The 23,221-nt window shown below is 32.8% G+C and overlaps 1 protein-coding gene across 3 annotated transcripts in view; it reads right to left on the reverse strand.

Annotated features, from left to right (window-relative positions):
- The window catches only part of CALCRL (calcitonin receptor like receptor), a 106,259-nt gene that overhangs the window by 20,715 nt on the left and 62,323 nt on the right, over positions 1 to 23,221 (reverse strand). For all 3 annotated transcript variants that reach the window (XM_515970.8, XM_009443842.5, XM_063790628.1), the window contains 6 exons: positions 21,875 to 21,961; positions 19,506 to 19,638; positions 17,007 to 17,117; positions 16,795 to 16,907; positions 15,272 to 15,363; positions 406 to 532 (listed from right to left, as the gene is read on the reverse strand). In XM_515970.8, the coding sequence (XP_515970.3) occupies positions 406 to 532; positions 15,272 to 15,363; positions 16,795 to 16,907; positions 17,007 to 17,117; positions 19,506 to 19,638; positions 21,875 to 21,958 (660 nt within the window). In that variant the 5' untranslated portion in view covers positions 21,959 to 21,961. The remainder of the gene's footprint in view (positions 1 to 405; positions 533 to 15,271; positions 15,364 to 16,794; positions 16,908 to 17,006; positions 17,118 to 19,505; positions 19,639 to 21,874; positions 21,962 to 23,221) is intronic.

Raw genomic sequence — 23,221 nt, forward strand, 5'->3', positions numbered from 1 at the left:
TTTGAGTTTTTCATTTGGATTGAATAAATATTATGTAGTGATAAACTATTATGTGCCATAGCGAGAGGACTCTACAGCTATAAAATGAAGTGAAGATATGTGTACATGTATAAATAATTGAAGCAAAGAAATTATTACACTTTTTTATGTTCACTCTGTATCTTGGGGAATACTGAGAATACTCTGAGGGAATACTCTGTAGAGTATATGTAGCTATATTCCAATGTAGAAAGGTAAATATTTCTCAATATTCCCCAAGATATAAAGACTTGAAAATATACATATATGTCAGACTTGAAAATATACATATATGTGTACTTAATTATACACATTATGCATATATCAGCCATGTTCCCCCTTTCCCATTAGGCCCTTGAACCAAGGGCACAATCTTGGTTTACTTACAGGATTTGTGGCTACTAAGGCCTGGTTGTTGGCCACTGCAGTGAGGTGAATGATTGTTACAACAGAGTTACAAACAAATGAGAAGAACAGATTTTTATGTAAGGTAATCCTTTGGCAACTTAGGCTCCTAAAAAGCAAGAAAAACAAGTGTGTTGACATCATGAAATGTTTTTTTATTAATCATTATTCAAATAAGATACATTCCCAATTCATAGCAGCTGATCCACTTTTGAAACAATTATTTTTTCTCCCTAAGATCCACTCATTACAAAAATCTTAATTAGGGAAAACCTGTAAGTACTTAAAACCTAGAGACAAATGAGTTGCTCCAGAAGAGGTAGATATACATAGGGATAGAAAATTTGCCTGTACAAGTCCTCTACATGACTTTCTCTATTAATTTCTGAACATAATTAATAGTTTAATTCATTTTGCAAACATTGGGATTCAGTTAAGTTAGATAATTGATCAAAACTCCTGCAGCTAATTAATTTGAACACTTTGTATTTGCTGTCAGATTCTCATGTGGATAACTTTTTTCATTACACCATATATATTGTTCTGTTTAAATATAACTGTGTGTTTTGTTGTGATGGTGGTGATTACACAGACCGATCTGGAAAAAATAGCAAAGTATTCAGAATAGATGAATTGATAAAAATGTAAACTTAGCAACCAATGAGATTTGCACAGCTTTACTGAATTTTTCTAATTGGTGCAGCCATATATAAGGTAAAAATAGTACCACCTTTTACTAGAGTTCCTCTTGTATAAAACAAAAGAGAGTTCACTGTGTGGAGTTCACATAGAAGTAGATTTCAAGAAAAAGTGTCACTAATGATAACTGATGTCACTCTTAGATTGAATCCACCTCCACTCTAAGAAGATTGTGCATATATGACTGCCTGCCCATGTTCAAGCGCTACTTCCTTTATAATGCATTTACTCAAAGGCTTATTATGGATAAAGTTTTAAAATAGTAGTATGGGATCCACTTGAACCTGAATACTTAATGTCAAGTGTGAACTCATATGAAGGAAGACCTGAGGAATTATTTCACTACAGAGGCAAAAAATTTCATGATGTGTGTGTGTGTGTGTGTGTTTTTAAATATGCTATTAATATGGTCAACCAATATAATCCACCATATATAATTCAAGCCAAAGGCTTCTATTTTGGAAACTTTAAGGAGATCTTTACCTAATTTTATCACTAAATCTCTTTATCTTAAATAGACTGTGTGCCCAGGATATTGGAATTAGGGTGGGATGCCACGGTTTTCTATATTTAAAAATTCAGTTTAGAGTATATTGCCTCTGAAATTACCTTTCTTCCAGCCACAGGTCTGTGATTCTATATATAGCTCTAGTAATTAAAGAGCCTGGAGGCATATTTGATCCAAATCAATATTATAAATTGTCAATATATTCCTTCTACAAGACTTCTATGAAGGGATTCATGGGCAAGATGGCTCTTGGAATGATTGCTGAGTGTGTGTAAGACATTCATATGCCAACAAATATGTGAAATCCAGCTGGAATCCATCAAAATAGAAACAACTGGAACCAGCTAGTATTTTCATATTAAAGAGTGGTTTACTTTGGCTTGACTTTGTAGTGTATAGGAGTAGTGACGCAGACAGTAATCAGGGCTTATCTACAGGTTATTGATTATATTCTATAGAAAAAAAGAATCTTTGAAACTTTTGAACAAAGGAGTGGCATGATTCCTGCTATTACTTAGAGAAATTCAACACTAAGAGAAAGACAATCGTATTTTTGATAAAATGCCACAGCAGTGACATAATTACTTTCTGTTCATTGAGCATGAAGAGAGTTAATGAATATCAGAAAAAGTCTAGTAAATAATGTTCTTTTCAAATCAGTTATATTATGTGTGGTTTATTTCTGTCATTCATCAGTGTTCCATTATGAAAGTTATAGACATATAACATTTGTTCATATGGTCTTATTTTAAAATGCCTGCTTTGAGCTTACCCCATGTCTATTGAGTGCCAAGTATTGTTTAGAGAGGAACTGCTTATCCATGCAAATATACATGTTTTTAGTAATACAATATAAGTAACTCAGCTACCATCAAGGGAAAAAAAGTAAAGCATTTTTCTTAACTGGGTGATTTTGTCATTTTCTGCTGAGCACACATATATCTAAGTCCATTGGCTAAGTCCATATCTATAAACAACAAAATTTGATAGTTTTAAAACTATGATGAAAAGATTGAGAAGGTTTGCTTAAACAGCAAGTAAGATATATTTGTAAGAAGTAAGTTGAAATAAAGGAAAGCAAACATGAAAGAAGACTTTCAAAAATAGAACTATTCTGCCATTAAAAAAATGCACTTCTCTCATTCACCACATTACGGATGCAACTGGAGGACACTACATTAAATGAAATAAGCCATGAACAGAAAGAAAGACTGCATGCTCTCACTCACTTGTGGAAGCTTTAAGTAAGTTGATTGCATAGAAGAAAAAAAGTAGAACTAGAGGCTGGAAAGGGTAAGGGGAGAGTCAAGATAGGGAGAGATTTGTTAAAGGATACAAAATTACAGCTAGATAAGAGGAATAAATTCTAGTGTTCTATATCACTGTAGGATGACTATAGTTAATAATAAGTAGTTTTAAATAGCTAGAAGGATTATGTGGGCATATTGCATGATAGTAAAAATTAGAACAAAATTAAAGATAGCTAGAAGAAGAATATTGAATTTTCCCAACACAAAGAAATTATAAATATTTGGGAAGATGGATATGCTAATTATGCTGATCTAATCACTATATATTGTAGATTTCTAAACATCACTATATACCCCATAAATATGCACAGTTATTTCATGTCAATTAAAAAGTGAAATAAAATAAATAACATGTGATAGAAGAGCTGAAAGATAGGAGCTAGGAACATAATAAATACATTTATATTTTAACTGTTTATATTAATAATATTCACATGTGAAAAGATTGGAAGGGAGTAAAATAAAATGCTAACTGTAGTTAGTTGATAAAAAATTTAATCCTCTTGTATACAGTTAAAGGTTAATCCTCTTTGTATAAAGTTCAATGTCCTCTATGATGGTCTATATTTCTGTTCCTCTCAGAATTCCATTTTTTTTTACCCTGCTCCCACCTCAATTTGTCTTGAAAGGTAAGTACTTAAAAATGAGCTGCTGGTATATATTATCTTCCAAAAATGTCATTATTGTGAGTATAACCACACACACACACACACACACACACACACACGACATCTTATTCTCTTATTATGGGATAAAAGGATATACCATATTTCCCTTTTTAAGACCCAAACAATATCATTATGGGCAAAGTTTTGAAATAATGGAATGAAATTCCCTTGAAATTTACTGAATGTTTAATACCAAGACAAAACAAGTTCTTAAGAAGATGCATTAAATAATTTCATTACAAAGACATTAATTTAGAGTGTTTTATACAATTATTGAAATAATGTGGTCAAACTAGATAGTCCACCCTATACAACTCAAACCAAAGACTGCTGCTTTGGAAATTCTGATATCCAGTTTAGCTGCCCAAATTTTAGTAAACTGGACCATCGCCACATCATTTCATTTTGTGTTGTGTAAATATGTCCTACTGCCTAAAATACTATTTAGTTTCTTCCATTTCTACCTCCAGGCACTGTGCAACTTAAACAAATGCAGACAGATGCTAAGTAACATATGGTTTCTATCAATGTCTAGTGTAAAAATGGCACCGATTTTTCTGATGATGCATATTGTTTCCTTCTAAACATATTCATTAACACATGTAAGTAGATTGGTACAAATAAAATCAACTTGTAAGTGAAAACCAAAAACATGTAATTGGTAAACACATGGTTTGTTCAAATGAAGCCCTAAAATATTTGTATATTTTTTCAAATATTAACCTGTAACCAATTTTACCTACTTTAAATTCTTAAATATTCTTATTTTATTCAAAATAGTGAAAGCAATTATCTTAGAGTCTTAGAGAATGTTTACAAAAATCCTTCGATTTCTTTAAATTTTATAATATCCCTTTCTATCCCCGCATAACCACAGAACAGAAAATGGGGTTTGTGGGTCCAGATTGTTTGTATTTCATATTTTTTACATATAATTATTTTAAAATGCCATTTCAACATTTAAAATGCCATTTCAACATGCAATTTTGGCAAGCAGAGTTACAGAGGCAGTTGATGTTATTGTGTCAACAAAATCATTATGCTTTATATGTAATGAAACCGTGTCTTTCAATTCACTTTTGGAACAATTTTAGAAGTAAGTAGCGTCAAGTCACTATGTGTAGTTCAGACAGTGAATCTGAACTCTGCCATCTATTGATGGTATAACTTTGGGTAAATTATTTAAGATCTTGAATCTTTAATTTCCTAATCTGTAATTTAGGGCTAACAATTGTACTTCATAGGATTGGCTTAAAAGTTAGAGGAGATAAATCACTTAAAATGTTAGCATAACATCTAACCCATGATAAACACTCCATGTTAAGTTAGCTGTTGTTTTTTAACATAATTATCATATGGTTGATTTTAATCAAACGCTCTAATGGTTTTTAGGTACAAATAATAAAATAGCATCCAGGTTTACCTCAGTAATGTCAAACTTCCTCTATATTAAAATAAGTATGTTTTAAGTAACTCAATCAAACAGAAAAATAGTCATTTTTTTCTTACCAAACAAGAATTGTCATTAGACATAATTTCCATATGATGAAGGGCAACACATAAAGCAACCTAAATTATCTTCCCAAGAAATTTCATTCTTTCTATAGTTGTTGCCAAATTGCCAGGTTCACTATCATGCAGATCCCAAATATTATAGTACTTCATCTTCAAAGTTCTGCCACTAGTATGGACAATAACCTTGCCTCTGTTTTCCATTTGCTTTTGACATGAGCTAAAAACTTCCAAACTACTTTTCTCAATACTAATTATGAGCAAAATGAATCATGAAAGGAGAAAGTACAAGCAATATAAGAATAGCACAGTCTACAAAGTATTGCTTTCTTATTCTAGCTTATGTAATTTAATTTCCAAATTCTCAGATCTTTTCCCCCAAAAAACACTAGCAACATATCCAAAAGGAAAGCCCTGTCAATCTGAACACCGCCACAAACCATAGGCAGAAAACAACAAGTATATTAAAAGAATCAGTAGTGTGACTGTCTTTTGTCTATTCAATGGAACTCTCAAGTTGATGGAATCACATGTTTACATATGAGAAGTAGATATAACCTCTTTCAATAGCTCTCTTTTGGAGGCTGCTGGTGATCCAAATTAGATTAGGCCAGATTAGAAAGAGGGTGAGTATTTCAACCAAGGTGCTCAATGAAGGTCCTAGAGGAGAAATGATTGCTCTTCCTCCATTATGCTCCCTCTTCCCATGCCCTTGGGCTGCTTATTTAATGAAATATAGGAGTATCAGACTGCATAAGGAACAGCCATGTCCATTTTGTATGGACAACTGATTTTCTACCACTTGTGAACTGCTTTGGTAAGACTGCTTTTCCTGGTCTTCTAGTGAGCAGGAAACCAACAGAAGAAAGTCTTTCTGAATACCTGTGATTCTTGGGCTCCCAAACCAACCAACCAAACAAAAACCTTTTTAGAGGCAAAATTTATAATAATAGCAGCCACGATTTTTGAAACCCTTAGACTATCCCCAGCATAGAGATAAGCACTTTAAAGTCGCTATCATATTTAACAACTCCTTGAAGTATTATTGTCTTTTAATAAAATGGAGGTAAGTTTCTCAAGGTTACATTCTTATAAAAAGTGATCTATTGAGTTTGAATTTTGAAGTTCTCAAGGAAGCAATAAGGCTTCTGACTACTTTATTATCCATCTAGTCCCTTACTATTGGATAGTAATATTTTGGCCACTGTTACTAGAACTGGGGAAACAGTTGTGAATAATACAAAGCAAAACCCTGACCTCATGTGACTCACACTATAGCAGAGGGTAAATAGGCACATAAACAATGTAATCCCAGATAGTGGTATGTGCTTTTTAGAAATTAAAACAGGACTAAGGGATACATAAAGAATGTGGCCAGGGTGAGAAGAATACTTAACATACAGTTGAAACAAGAGAGTATAGAGGAGAGAAGTATTCCAAACGGGGAAGACATCCCTGTTTGTCAAAGCCCTGAGCTTAAAGTTTCTGAGGGGCAAGAACAGGCCATGTGACAGAGTACAAGGTAAACGTCCACCATGGCTTTTTTTCCATTCTACAGAATGAGTAAATTAAATTCAAAGAACATCACTTACTGAATGGCTTTTTGATTCTGAAGTTCATACTCTTTTGTGTTACATAGCTTTTTTAACAATTAATGAAAAATTGTTTACTTTATTCTGTTTTTAAATTATTCCCATCTCTTTCATGTAAGACCTTCTTGGTTTTTGACATCTTAATGTTTCATCAGCAAATATTAGCAGCATAATATCTAGTCATTCTGTTTTTTCTTTTTCCTAAATACTAAAAATATGCTACAGTTTTGAGAGTGTGCTTTGACTTTCTCATATATGTCTGTGGGTATGATCGAGAAAAATAAACTGTCTATAATAATGGAAAACCTGATTGTAAAATATATTATGACTTTTGGGAGAAAAAATGTTATTTATTTCTATTTTCTATTTCAAATAACGAAGTTTTAATCTATTCAAATAATGATATAATTTTCAAAATTTATTGTCATTCTATTGCCAGGAAAACTTAGGTATGCTTAAATTAAATAGCACATTTAATTAGCTCAAACAGAAAAGATGAAATTCATGATTCAGAATTTGCATATTTATCAAATATATCCGTAGGAATAAAGATATGCGATATTTAATGTGGATTTATAGCTTTATATTTTTTATATCTTAAGTCCAAATTATCTAATTCAGTTACTGTATTTATATTTCCATACCTGGGACTCTTCTCCATAAGCCAGTAATAGCAGTGACCTTATAGCAGACAGGTTAATGTTAAAGCATGTCTATTACTTCTTGCACTACTCTGTCTGCATTCAAACCGTATACTTTATGTAGAAATGCAATTATTTTATTATACAACTAAAATGGACATATTAGAAACATTTTGGCACCATCTCACTTTATGGCATAAGAATGTTGTCACCTCTCACAACATTCAGTTGGAGAGGGATGGATTTTTATGTACACTAACTGATTAAAATTCATTAATTTGGAGATAGACCCAATAGAACATTTAAGAAAACCTATAGTTCTCACGCCTGTAATCCCAGCATTTTGGGAGGCCAAGGCGGGCAGATCACGAATTCAGGAGATCAAGATCATCCTGGCTAACACGGTGAAACCCCGTCTCTACTAAAAATACAAAAAAGTAGCCGGGCATGGTGGCGGGCTCCTGCATAGTCCCAGCTACTCAGGAGGCTGAGGCAGGAGAATGGTGTGAACCTGGGCGGGAGCTTGCAGTGAGCCAAGATCGTGCCACTGCACTCCAGCCTGGGTGACAGAGCGAGACTCCGTCTAAAAAGAAAAAAAAAAAGTTAAATAAATAATATCTAATGTAAAGCCTGGGATACAGACCGCAGAATAGGCTATATCTCAGGACCATAGTGTATAACAAATTTACAATGAACAAATGGACGTACCGTGAGTTAAGAGAGCAAGGGTGATGCTGGGTAGGCAGTGACAGGTATGCTGTTCAGGGAATACTAGATGACTACTTTTGAACTCAGTCCTTGTCAAACCTCTGACAGTGCAGTATTGCCAGGTTTTAAATAAATGAAAAGTGAAAGTTCCAATTTGTCAAAACAGGTACAACATCAGAGTAATTAGTAGAGCAAACTCTATAGGTTTCAACGTAGGATTTCATTAATAGTTAGCTGTGTTTAAATATGGTTTAAAGATTAATCATGTGGGAGGCTGAGGCAGGAGAATCGCTTGAACCCGGGAAGCGGAGGTTGCAGTGAGCCAAGATCCCGCCACTGCACTCCAGCCTGGGCGACAGAGCAAGACTCCATTTTTTTTTTTTTTAAAGAAAAGATTAATCGTGCACAATTTTCAGAGAAAAGTTACAGCTTAAAGAAAAACTATACTTGTTCTAATTGAAGAAAAATATGAAGAAACTGGAAATGAGATAACAGTTCACAATATTGGTTAAATATATTCAGATGTGATCTAAGAAAAAATGAGAATTTTGGTCATTTGTACTGAGAAGCAGAAATACAAGCACTAACAGGTTATTTTAATAAGTTAAATTGAGAATGCTTTGGTCTACCAATTGGATAGAGGTTATTTTTTTCTGAATTTTATTTGGGACCTATAGCAAGTACCTACAAAAGATATCATTGTCTACATAGTTCCAAATATGCAACTTGGCTTTTAAATTGTTTGGGGTCAGTATCTGAATGTTAGCAAAGACGTTCTTTAAAAAAACAAACAAACAACATTTTCTTTTTTTTTTTTTTCCTATAAAAGTTGAGTAGATGTCATATGCTCTCTTTTCTGTGGAAAAAGATGAAGCCTTTTGTCTAGGTTGTGAGATTTGCTCTGCTCTCTGATTTTAAACGGTAATTAAAATATAATTTGTAACTAATTCCAGTAGAGTTTCTTTATTTATTTTTATCTAAAGGGTTCCACTTTGTTTTTCCAAGAATCATTACGAGTAAGAGTCATTGCCTCTCAGGGCTTGGCAAGCCCTAAAGTTACGTCTCTTTCTCTTTTCCCCTCCCTCTCTGTTCCCTTTCTTTTTATCTCCTGCTCTGACTTGTTCCTTTAATTGGCTCTAATATAAAACTGAAGTATATCTGGTGAATACTGTTTTGTGTTCTCTGTTTCTAATTTAAAGAATGGATGAGTGGTAGACTTTTCTCTCTCTAAATAAAAAATAACAAACAGTACCCTAAATCAACTTTTTGTATGGTTCTTGGTTTTTATTAGGGTGGGTCAGTGACCCTCAATTACCAAAGAAGAGGAAAAAAGTTTCCCATACCGAGTAAGCAAGAATAACTACAGTATAAGGAACTGGGTTAAGAAACAGAAAGGATCTGCTAATAGTATTTTTATACACAGTGAATGATTTTATGTGAAACATCAGCTCCTCTAGGAATTGTTTTCAGGTTAGTTGGATGAAAGCTAATAATTTCTATTGCCCCTGACTCCACAAGAACATGATTCATGAACCATTCAAATTCAATATTTTCTGAGGTGGCCCTACTCTTCTTTGGATCTAGCTGCAGTCTTTCATCTTGTTTTACACAGATGCTTCTACTGATTTGAATTTTAGAGTCTTAGTCTAATGCCTTTCTTTGTTGATGGAGACAAATAAGGCCAGACAATCTTAAGGGACATGTTGAAGGTCACAAATAAGGCATGGGCAAGTCTGTCCTATATGTAAGCTTCAAAGCCAGTTCATGTCTTCATTCCTTAAAAATTTATTGAGTGCCTACTATGTGCAAGATCCTATGCTAAGCCCCGAGATGTGTAAAGAAACAAAGCAGAGGAGACTCCTGCTCTCACAAAGCTAGCTTTATAAAATTATTTTCGTTAATTCTAGTGGCATATCTGGTAGATCATTCTATGGAATAAATGTTAGAAGTATCTAAATTCAAAGACTAAAAATTCCTTAATATTGATTCAAAAATTGAGTAAGCTACACGGTATCTTCTGGTCATAAAAAAATCTTATTACTTTTGACTGATTTACTTAACCATAGTTTTTTCTAACATAATTATTAATTTTGTTTATAAAAATGTTCATTCAATGTTTACTTATTTTTCTACATGAATATTTTCTTTATAAACATGGTCCATTTAAAACCAGAACTTGTATTATTTAATTTTGTTTTTAAAGATCTTAATGGTATAACATACCTACCAGGGCTAAATATTTATATTCAAACCTCGTAATGGACTAATAAGAAGTGAGAACAATGCCAATCATAGATAACATTTTTTGAATCAGATGCTCTGCTTAACACTGCATCTCACTGATAACACTGCCATAATCTCAGCCTTTATAGCAAATCTATGATGTAGATACTAATATGATCTGCATTTTTAATATGTATAACTGAGGATTAGAAAAATGAAAGAACATGTTCCATGCTACACAGCAAGTAAGTGACAAAGCGGAATTTGAGACCAATACTGCCTGTCTGAAGAACACTCTCAGGCTGGGCACAGTGGCTCATGCTTGTAATCCCGACAGTTTGGGAGGCTGAGGCAGGAGGATCACTTGAGGTCAGGAGTTTGAGACCAGCCTGGGCAACATAATCAAACCCTATCTCTAAAGAAAAAAATATTTAAAAAATTATCTGGGTGTGGTGGTGTGTGCTTGTAGTCCTTGCTACTTGGGAGGCTGGGTGGGGGAGGATTGCTTGAGCCCAGGCGTTTGAAGCTGTAGTGAGCTATGATCTTGCCACTGCACTCCAGCCTGGGTGACACAGTGAGAGCCTATCTCTAAAACAAGAAAGAAAGAAAGAACACACTCTCCTGTAATGACATCTAGACATACAGAAAGTATTTAAAATGCTATACATGAGTTTTACTTGAAGACGGTTTCTCATGTTTTACCTAAGGCCTGAGAATGATAATAATAAAGGAAAATTTGCAGTTTTGCTTCTCTCTTTTCAAATTCTTCATTTTTAAAGATTTGTAGAGTCAATTAAAATAATGAAGTGAGCTAGAACACAGATCAGGAGAAATCTTGAAAATGTTACTTAATTAGAAAATAAGTAAAATTAGGTGTGAGACTAGACAATCTCTTCACTGCTTATGGCTTATAATTTCTATCTGTTGAAGTTTTACCCATCATTGAAGTGTTTGCTTCAATTAGAGTATCACCTCAGGAATCTTCAGATTCTATGAGTTAGAATGGTTCTTTCCTTTCTCAGTGTTCCCCAGGTCTTTGTAGCTCCAGAATAGCACTCATTTTTTTGTTTTGTTTTGTTTATTTTACTTTGTATTACTATTATATGAGTATTTCAGATGACTACATAAATGTATTCTGAGTGCCTATATGATTGATATAGTCTAATGAAAAAATCAGTAACTCTTACTACTCATTGACGGGCTCCTAAATGCCAGGTACTATATGAGTCTACTTTGCGTAGTATTTTAAATAACATCATGACCCACTGTAAACACACACACACGCACACACACACACACACACACATCCCTGGGGCTTATTTAAAGCAAAATCAGGCTAAGTCCATACTATTAGCAAGTAGTGATGACAAGTTTGGAATACATCCCATGTCTTAATCATTGTATTATTCTATCCATTAAAATTGAGTTATGCCTGAATTCAAGTGCATATCTCTTATACTAACTTGCCACTGAAAAATTCTTTTTTTTCCTTTCAGTTCACTATATAGAATAAAACAGGTAGTTGTACTTTCAGTGAAAACTTCAAGTAGAAGTAAGGTAATTATTTGAAAAACATATTTTTTCTTTTATGTAGAGGTCAAATTTCTTATATTGGCAAGACATTCATTTGCTTTAACAAAGTGTTGCCAATGTAGCATGTTATACATCTTGTTTAAAAGCATGGGCATTTTAGCAAATAACAAATGCATGTATTTATTGCACATAGTAATCTTTATTTTAAAAAATATTATTTTTCTAAAAAATTGGCCTATTTATATGTAAAACACGAGGACAGTATTTGGGAGAACCAAATTTCTGGCCTCTCTTTTGGAATGAGGAATGTGCCTACAGGTTGCATCTTTAAAGTTAATAATTTTGTAAATATATACACAATATCATTTTTAAAAAGCACTTCTCCATAAATGAAATAAACATTCTCTGGTTTTAAATTTTAACCCTTAAATTAAAATTTAAAATTACTTGTGAATATCAGTTGAACAGTATTTGTTCTTGACTAAAACATACATAAATACAGATATAAAAATATTGAACATGATTTTATTCCAATTCTTTATCAATAAGAAATACAGTTTATGTGTGTAGACTGCTTTAAGCTTGCCAAATACTTTAACAGATACCAACTTCCCTGATATGGAGATTATATATTTTGATTAAAAAGATAACTCTTTCATTCTAATCCTCTTTATTCAAGTACTGTTTCATTCATAGATTCTTGGGCATGGAAAGAGCATTAAAGATCCTCAGGTCTAGCTATGAACCCAGTATAGGAAAGCCATCTACTTCAACTTTCCTGAGTGACAGGAAGGCAAATGCAAGGTTCATTAAATTTTGTTTAGTTATATTCGTTTTTTTAAATTTTTTTTAATTGAGCTATTTTTTTCTCTGTTTATTATACCAACTGTATTCTCAATTATAGTAATTTGGATTCTTGAAATCATACATTGTGCCTTATATATTTTGTCTTTTTCTGGCTTAACACTCTTGGTGTGGTACCTTGACGCCCAGATCAGTTGATATTTTCTTCAATTTCTTCACTTGATAAGCTAATTTTTATGATATCTTGCTTTGCTCTCATATAGTGAACTAGGAGAATAAGTGGCCTGATTTGAGATTTAAAATTGAATACTCTACATTTGTTGGTATCATTTGGCTTGCAGCATTGTTTTCACTTGGCAGCCCTACTCTTATCTAATTAGTTCACAGCAAGCATTTTCCATTAAATCTTAGACTCTTTCACATGAAGGAACATAAATAATTTTGCATTTGACTTTAGGAAATTGGTGCAGGACTTTACTTATCTTTACTAAATTCTAACTTGTTTGGGACTGTATGACTTAGAATTCTAGAAACCATTGTCCTCCCTGTAGCCACTGGTTTTGACAGGCAAATGTAATTGTTATACTTTGCAACTTTATCTTCTTCAAAAATTTAATGTGCTCGGATATTTCAACTTATGACATGCAAAATAAAAAGAGACCATTTAATCTGAAGACTTTCAGCTGTATTAGTTTTTAATTTGCAGAGATAGTGGTCTTCCAAATGTTAATTAAAATTTTACCCTATGTCTACTATCGTTAATTGCAATTCTGGAAATATTACAGTAAGTAATTCGGGAAGATTTCACTGAGGAAGTGATGCTAAAATTTAAATCCAAAAGATAAATACATTTAATTAGACTAGGGAGGAGGCAAAGAGAACAGGCAGGGCAAGTTAATGATTTTGATTTTATATTAATTACAATGGAAAATCTAAACATTTTAAAGCAAAGAATGGCAAAATCAGATCAATATTTGATCTAAATATTTGAAACTACTATTCTGGCTGCCTTGTTTAGAATTAAATGAAGAGAGAAAGTGAATTTACTGAGGCTAGATAGAACAAGACTGCTGGTGATGGCAGTAGTGATCAGGAAATGGAATAGATTAGAAGGGTTTCAAAAGGTTAAGTTCACAGGTTATAAGGAAAGAGTGACAGAGAAGAAAATGAGAGAAATGTATCACAGATTACTCTTAAATTTCTGGCCAATGTGATTGGATTTCTGGTAGTGTCATTTGTAAAGATGGGTCACTCTGGAAGAAAACCAGCTTGGGTTAGGAGGAGGTAGATAATATGAATTTGTTTTGAACATGTTCATTTTGAAATATTTTTGAGATGATGTGTTTCAAGAGCCATAAAAAGATATATACCCTTTGACCAAGAAATCCCAAGACTCTGGGAATGTAGCCTGAGAAAATAGTACAAACTATGGGAAAAGTTATAGTTGAAAATGTCCATTGCAGTGTTTTTTAATTGAAAAAATGAAAGCAATGTTAATGGTCAAAAATAGAGAATTTATAATAACAACTTTTGTACACCTACTAAATGAAAAATTATTTAGCTGCTCAAATGATTGTTTAAAAACTGTTCAGTAACATATAAAGTGCTAATTATAAAATGCTGTTATAAAAATAGTTAAAATATTTTAAATACTGTAATTAAAACTGTAGAAACAATATGAAATAAAACTAGAAAAATGTAAGAAATTGCTTAATAGGGTATTAAAATTATAGGTATATATATATATCTTCTTTGTTTAAAATTAGTAGAAGAAGGAAGTTGGAGGAAGAAGGAGGGGTAGGAAGAGGAATAAGAGAAGAGGAGGAGGAGGAGGAAAAAGAAGAACAAGAAGAAGGAGAAGGAGAAGAAGAAAGAAGAAAGAGAAGGAGCAGCGGTGGCAGTGGCAGCCACAGGAGCAGAAGGAGCAGAAGATGACTACAATGCGATGAAGATACAATGAAACATAGCTACTTACTCTTGTCACGCTGAATTCTATGATTATATATATGCTGATGATCAAAGTTATGAAAATCATGTGAAGGGATAAAATAATGCATGCATGACTTAGAATTTAACTTTCTATAAATTTAAAATTGGTTGTTGATTGCTTTGTTCAAAAAATTGGAGCTGACTCTTCCTCCTCAAAACGGAGTGAATTACAAGTAAAATTGAAAGTACAATTAAACCTTTTTAATGATGACCCTCCAAACGAGGAAAAACCCTAAACAAAGTGTATTTAGATTATATTTTTGATGATATATGTTAAATGCCTTTGCTATTATTTGCACAAAATTCCGGTTTCTAAAATGGACACTTATTCTGTTATTAAAATTGTCCAAAAGCTAAACACACAATTAAGAAGGCCTATACTATTTAACAGTTCCCAAAGCAAATACAGTTAGGTTTATATATTAGTTTGGACTCCCTTCTTATTATATGTCTTCACTTTTATATGCCTACTAATTTTGTAAAATTCAGGTTAAGATATTTCATCAGTCTACATATTTTACAAAGCTAAGATCAACTTATTTTAAGCATTATAAATCATCTATATTGGTATATTTTGTCAGACATGATGTAAATATGCACATGATGGGGCATTCACCCAAGACATCTAGTAATTTTCTTAAAATATTTTAAATTTACTTACTTGAAATAAAAGAATATGCCAAGCGAGATAAGCAGTGATGCAATAGACAATCCGTGTCCAATTATGGTCAGGTAAAACAAATTTAGTGCAGTCTGTAATTTGTATAAACAAAAAAATTTGGTTCATATCAATACTATAAGTATCTATAATCCTACACATGCAGAAGTTCAAATTCAGTTGAATAAACTATATTTTTAGAAATATGTGATCTGATAGCCTTACAATGATGAGTTTGCAAACCAATAAATACTTGAACGTGTCTGGAATGAAAAATATCTATCCAGTGAAATTATCAAAATTTATAAGTTGTATGCCTTTTTATTTTTTTAATAATTTTTTTAAAAATTAGAAGTCAAATATTAAATCTATGAGGCAAAACTTTTATTGATCTAGATTATATACTATATGAAACTAGTATTTTATATTTTGTGCACCTTCAAACAAATGCTACGTGATGATTTGTTTTGTTCAGATGTAAATGCCAGATAAAGGTTTATTTTCAAACTGAGTTTCTTTTTCCTTTGACAAATTTGAAGCTCAGAGACAAATCTCAATTTGTTAACTTAGAAGATTCTATGATCTGTACAAATGTGTTCTTTCTCATGGTTTTCACTTTTTTATTTTTATTTGTCTGCATTCCATTTATTTGTAACCTACCACTTTATTGTGTATTTGTATAATTCTCTTCCAATTCTTACCTGAATAAGCTGGGAATATGTTATTTATAAACATAATGATAGCTGGTAGTTATCAAGAGCTTACTATATGCTAATCTTTTAAGTATTTCCCTTGTGTTAAATCAATCCTTATGAAAATAATGAGGATGGAATCTATTCTTACCCTCATTTCATATATGAGGGGACTGAAGCAGAGAGATGTAAAATGGCTTTTTCAAGGTCAAACAGCTGGTAAGAAGTAGAAATAAGAAATCAGGTTTTAGGACTCACAGTTGTAATCACTGTGATAAACTGCCTCTATTACAAACACATGCAAATACATGCAAGTGTTTTCTATCGAAGCTATATTATAGTGCCAAACTGTAATTAACCTTGACTCCAATGTGTAGTGTTTAAGGATGCGATAGTGCGAGTAACCCAAGAGCCAGTCAGAATGAGATCCTTCTGCTGAGGGAGAGACAGGACTCTTTAAACCCTGCTGGGCTTATCCTGTTTACTTGAGCACAGTTTCAGAGGTCATTCTAGAAATTCCACCACAAATGGAAGACTTTCCTTTTCTTACACTTTTAAGGTATGTTTTCTTTGGAAAATTTGAAACCCCAATACTGAAACATTGACTTGTAAATTATACTATTACCTAAAAGGATTGCTTTTTCAGTGTAATGACAAAATCAATAATAATTTTTTCCACGGATATATTTCTTCTTTATTCTTCTCAAATTATATTATGAAAAGGCTTTATAAGGGAATGGAATAATGACTTTATTTTCTTCAATACAGTATTGGACAAAGGAGCTGTTTAAACAGATACTGTAAGTTAAATTTCAATTCAGAATTATGACATACCTTCACTTTCTCGTGGGTGTTAACATTACACTGGGTATAATTTGTCCATGTTCTGTTGCTTGCTGGGTGTCTAAACCAGTTTCCATCTTGGTCACAGATCTTTGTAACTTTTTCTTTAAAATTAAAAAAAAAAAGGGAAAACAGGAATTTAATTAACCTAGGATTTATTAAATAGATGTCAAGGAGATATGTAGATACATTTCTGCTTTTACCTGATGGATCAAAGTCCTGAAAGTAATCAGGGCAGAGCTGCATTGATTCAGTTCCTGCTGCAACATCGTTCCAGCAGAGCCATCCATCCCAGGTTCTGTTGCAGTAAACGCCTTAGTGGGGAAATAATAATTAGGGATGATTAAATCCTTCTACTTATACATGAAGACATAGTTTTAAAAGTGGTTTCACACTGATGTGGAGTAAAGGCTATCTACTGAAAATGCAGACATTATATAAAAATCTATATATAGAAATTATTTGGCTTCCCACCAAGTAATATTATAATAATTTCTCAATTAAATTCTAAATTAAATTTAAAAATATCTAAATATATAAAGTTTAGATTTAATTTTAATTGTCAAAGGTAGCTATTTGTTTAATAAATCAAATGGTCTTTGCTAGTTGTCCTTAGCCATAATGTAGTGATTAGCGTCCCTGTGCTTAAAATAAGAAAACAATGGGAAATTAGAAACATGTTTAATTTTAGAAACTATATGCTTAGGGCAAGGTGTTAGTATTTTCTGAAGCAAGCCAATAAATATTCCAATATTTCCTATTATACCATTGTAACCCTGAAAGATACTTATTTAGGCCCCTCCACCAAATTCTGGCTCTTCATTCCTTTTCTTTTCAAATAAGGTAGAATGTTCAATAATCTCACATTTTTCTCCATAATTAAATAAAGAACTTCTTACATTAAAATATATAAAGTTTTTTTAAGGCGTAGGTAAATTAACCAACCAATGTTCTAATGTTGTAACAGTCTATAATTTAAAAAGTAATTTTCTTTTTTTTTTTTGAGACTGAGTCTTGCTCTGTCGCCAGCTGGAGTGCAGTGGTGTGATCTCGGCTCACTGCAACCTCCACCTCCCAGGTTCAAGTGATTCTCCTGCCTCAGCCTCCCAAGTGGCTGGGACTACAGGTGCCCGCCACTGCGCCCAGCTAATTTTTGTATTTTTAGTAGGGAAGAGGTTTCACCATGTTGGCCAGGATGGTCTCAATCTCTTGACCTCTTGATCCGCCCTCCTCGGCCTCCCAAAGTGCTGAGATTACAGGTGTGAGCCACCACACCTGGCCCAAAAGTAATTTTCTAACTTGTCAGATAGAGATAGAACCTTGATTGCTGCATGAGATGTTTATTGTTTTTAACAGATTTGCAAGGCAATATCGGCATTTATCTAGCCCTCATGAAAATAGAACAAAATTCTGATGGCCTGTAAGTTCAAGTAAATTGAACTAAAAACCAACAAAATTTTAATGTTTCCCCAGATAATGTTTTCTGCTATGTCATTTTTCGGACAATTATTTAAATAGTTTGAATCCATATATTTCTAGATAAAATACATTTTATGGCCTATTAGAAAAAAATTTCTTGATGTAGTTTTAGAAAGCATCTCAGATATGTCCGTATCACAGCTCCAAAAGTATCTAATTCACTACAGCATTGGTAATGTGATAGAGTGCAAGGTCCAGAATTTTTGAAATTGTGTTTTATGGCATTTGAGTGAGATCTAAGTAGGTATTCCATGAAAAAAGTTTCGCTGGTCAAATGGATTTTAGAGACACAAAGTTGAAATAAAAATAGCTCTTTATTGCAGGACTTTCTAGAGTATTTAAAATTACAAAGTACATTATGAAACTTCAAGAAGGTGTATTATGCAATGATTCCAAACTTCTCTTACCACAGAATACTTTTATTATGAAACTTTACAAAGATATTCCTATTGTTCAACAATTAAATTTAAAATCTACTTTTACATAATATACAGCAAGAAGGCTTGGAAGGGTTTCAAAGTTAAAAATATCTAAAGAGTGTTAAATTTTATTTTACTGTAAGTTTTACATTTGATATTTTGAAGATAACCCTTTCTTTAAGGTTGCCAGGTAAAATATAGGACCTGTTTTTGTTATTGCTTTATCTGGCAACTCTGCTTGTGCTACTCATCTTTTATCTTCAGAATCTAGTCAAGTATCTGGTGCTTAGCAGGCTCTCAATGAATGTTACCCAAAAAAGCAAAAGAATATCTTAATGCAAACAGAAGCACTTAGATTTCATTAACTTTGCCACCAAATGTACTATGCAAAGTGTGTGTGTTATGAAAAACAACACTTTTGTATTCATTATATTATTATGCAACCTCCTGTCAAGCAGGTTGTTAAAAAAAAAAAAGAAATACACAATTACATAAACTGAAAAAGTCAACTGTCATTAAGATTTGTGTTTTTGTGTTAATATTAATACTTATTTGATTTAAATATCTTTGTACCATAAAAAGAATCATACTAAAAAGATCACTGTCACATATTTTTATTGTTTTTAAAAAGCGATATAACATGATGTCATAAAATGTTCTTCAAACATAATTAAAACTGCACATATACAAAAAGGTAGCAATCTATTTTTAATAATGGACCTAAAGCACTTATAATGATATAATGGGAGTAGTTTTCTTTTAAAAATATGTCAAATGCATTTACAACTAAGTAGCCATGCTTACCTTCTGCTTGTTGAATGGGGTCTTGCATAATCTTTTGGTAACATTCATATTGAGCTGTCATGATTTTATTTCTAGTAACTCCCAACTGAATTGAGTCCTCAGGACTCTCTTCTAATTCTGCTGTAACAAGAATCTAAGGGATTAAAAAAACAACAACATCAACTTCATGAAAAGGATTATGAAAATGTGTTTGTCAAAGGCAGTCTGTCACAGTAGAAAACAGCAAGTGTGGTGATGTACTGGAAGATAAACTGGCTCTCTAGGGAAAAACCCCCAATTTGTAGTGTTTGCTATTTCCATGGTATAAATATCCCCACCATGTCCAATTTCAAAACACCAACAAGATGTCACCATTGGCAGAGTGGGAAACCACAGTTGGTTCTCAGAAGCCTGTGGTAGCCAGCTCCAGGACATTCCTTAATATGTGTTTTGGAATGTAGACAGAGATGTCTTCCAATCTGACCCGAATGTTTTTCCTGGCTCTATGAATGAAGGCAAGATATTGTCTGTCCCCTCCCCCAAAGCCTCTGCTTCCTTATTGTAAAATAGTATAAAATAGCATCAAGATAACAGAGGAGACGTATCTGGCACATGGAAGTACTTACAATGTATTGCCATTGTCATGATATTTTGATAATCAAAATAATGGCAACATCATTTATGATGTTGGTAAATAGAAATTTTTCTTGTATGCACATCAGTAATGTTTTTGGACAAGTTATATACTTATTTTCTTCCAATATAGTAGCACTATTTTAAGCTTCAATTCTACTTTAGTTTCCACGTGACTTTTTTTCTGATTTACAATATGAAGCCCGAATAGACCTCTTTTTAACACTTTTAGCAGTAATTGTTGCATAATTTCTATTAACTATATCCCATAAGCTGTTATCTTCCTATCCTTCCTTTGCCTCCTCATTGTAGTATTTCTTTTTTCTAGCAGGAAGTTGAATTTAGTAAAGTCAAAATGACATTCCCTCACTGGGTAGCACCTCTCAAGCTCAAGTTTTACCATTGTGTGACCACCATTTAACAATAACTCTTTCATTCCTTTGTTGTTTTAATTTCCAAATAAAGATTTATGCAGTGGTAGTGCTACACAAGTAATACATGGAAATGTAGAACATAAAGAAAATTAATGTATTTGAAAAGCACGTAACTCCTGTTCTTCCCAAAAAGTCCATAAAATTGCAAAAATCCATATGATTTTTTTCCCTACTTGGAACACAGACTCTGATTTGTACACGATCATACATGAGTTCAAGAGGAAGAGTCACAATTTCTTAATTACAATAATCAGTTGCTAATCTGTTACAGAATTACCTGCAGGAAAGTAATGTTCTATGCAGCTCGCTCAGTGGAGGGTGTGAGCTTAAGTCAACTTAAAGATACCGTCTAAGAAGTGCAGGATTTGGACTGCTCCTAGACTTGGAAATATTTGCTCCTAGACTTGAAAATGTTTTCAAATACAAATGCGGACAGGAATGTAGTCTTGTTTTTTTGTTTTTTGTTTTTTTCTCGTTTAGGTTTTCTCTATTCTCCCAAGTTTCTTTGTTTCCATCTTTGTGGTGTTTGCTTGGAAACACCTCAAGAAAATTCTTAGCTGCCACAGGATTAGATGAGAGTATGTCTCTTGGTTTTTCATGTTTATAATGAGATAAGAGCACAGTCACTGTTTTATTTTGAGGTAGAGAAAAACATGGGTGATTCATTACTATAATTAAACATAAAATTAAGTGTATGAAGTATGTGACTCCTCCAGCAGAGCAATTGAGTTTTTGTCTTATTTGCCTACCTTCCACCTTGGGCCCCATATCCCCATTGTATACATGTAGAGGGGCAGATGAGTGTGCAGACTTATGCACACACTTGCCTCAAATTTAACATCAATGTCTGCTAATTTGAATGAATGATTGAGGAAATTAATTTAAAACAAAGTGTATGGTTCTAAATTGCCTTGCAATCAAGATATGTCAATCAACTGGCAGAATGGGAGAAACATCAATGAGAGAATCATTTTTTAACAGATCTAACTCTGAATCACAATTCTGGTTGAAAATATTTTCTCTACTATGTACAACATGTACCATAGAGTCATTCCATTTTTTTTCAATCTCTGATTACTTTCCTCTGGTGTCTTATGCATGTGTGTATTCATCTTTCCCATTCTGATCCCCTCCAATTCCTTCTCACTCTATACCTGTTATAGGACTAAAAGCATACACCGAATGAAAACACATTATTGCTGTATCAATTGGATATAAAAATGTAACTAATTTCTGTATCTAGTAACTTCATTAATATTCTTTATCAATTATAGGTATACTGGAAGCAATAACAGACATAATCATATATATTTTTATGCTTACCATAAAAAAAGGCAAGAGAACCAGAAAATACAGGGTACACTTTTTCTCCATCATTAAGCCAAAATGAAATATGCTGTATAACATAAACTGCAACAGAAAATAAAAGAAATATAATTCATCAATATTTATGAAATAAATGCAGGTGATTCTCAACAGAAAATTTATTTTAAAACTACACAATAATTCAATAATTTTACTTTAAAGATTTGATAAATCATTTTTTTAAGACAACGTCTCACTCTGTCACCAAGGCCTAGTGCAGTGCCACAATCTTGGCTCACTGCAGCCTGGACTTCCCGAGTTCAAGCGATCCTCCCTCCTCAGCCTCCCAAGTAGATGGATTACAGGTGAGCGCCACCACACCCAGCTAATTTTTGTATTTATAGTAGAGATGGGGTTTCACCATGTTGGCCAGGATTACAAGTGCGAGCCACCCTGCCCAGCAGATTAAAATATATTAAAACTGCAAATGTTTAAGAGCATTATGGTGTCAAATGTTTAAGAACATTATGGTGTCAAATGTTAAGGAGCTTATAAATACATTTTAATTTAATTTAATTAGACTTACAAACAGAAAAACTTCTTATAGATAGATAGATAGATAGATAGATAGATGATAGATAGATAGATAAGTAATTAGAAAACAACTTGCATTTTTTGCCTTTACCAAAATTGGGATCAAATTATAAAGGTATTACAATAGAGAGTTTTTCATGGACATAAAAAATTTTGATAGCATATTTTATTATAAAGCTTACCTTTATTTCCTGTAAGTATTAATCTCATTTTCAATTTTCTGACTCTTCAGTAATTTAAGGAAGGAAATTGTTCTCAATTTCTTGAGAATCAACATCTATACATCATTAAAATGTCTTTATAATTTAATAGAAATTATTCTTCACTACTGAAAATCAATTTTTTAAAATTAGGAAATAAAAGATTCCCTAAGTCATCTACATTATTCAAATAAGGTTTCAGGGAGTGAAGAGTATCGAATAAAATATTTGTTTGAATATTTTTAATACTAAGTACAATTCTGAGCTAATGAAAAATGGCCTCTAAAATGCTACCCACTAGCTTCCTAATTCTAAGAGACAAGAAATGCTGGAGTGTTTTTCCAAATGCTTACACCCTGTGAAGTCCAGGAGCAACCTACTCCAACATATTTTCAGGATGTAGCCATAAAATATAATATTCATTTAACTAAATGATATGGTTTGGCTCAATGTCCCCACCTAAATCTCATCTTGTAGCTCACATAATTCCCATGTGTTGTGGGAGGGACCCAGTGGGAGATAAATGAATCATGGAGGTGGGTCTTTCCACTGCTGTTCTCCTGAGAGTGAA

The sequence above is a fragment of the Pan troglodytes genome, chromosome 13, assembly GCF_028858775.2.
Source record: "Pan troglodytes isolate AG18354 chromosome 13, NHGRI_mPanTro3-v2.0_pri, whole genome shotgun sequence".
NCBI classification, from domain to species: domain Eukaryota; kingdom Metazoa; phylum Chordata; class Mammalia; order Primates; family Hominidae; genus Pan; species Pan troglodytes.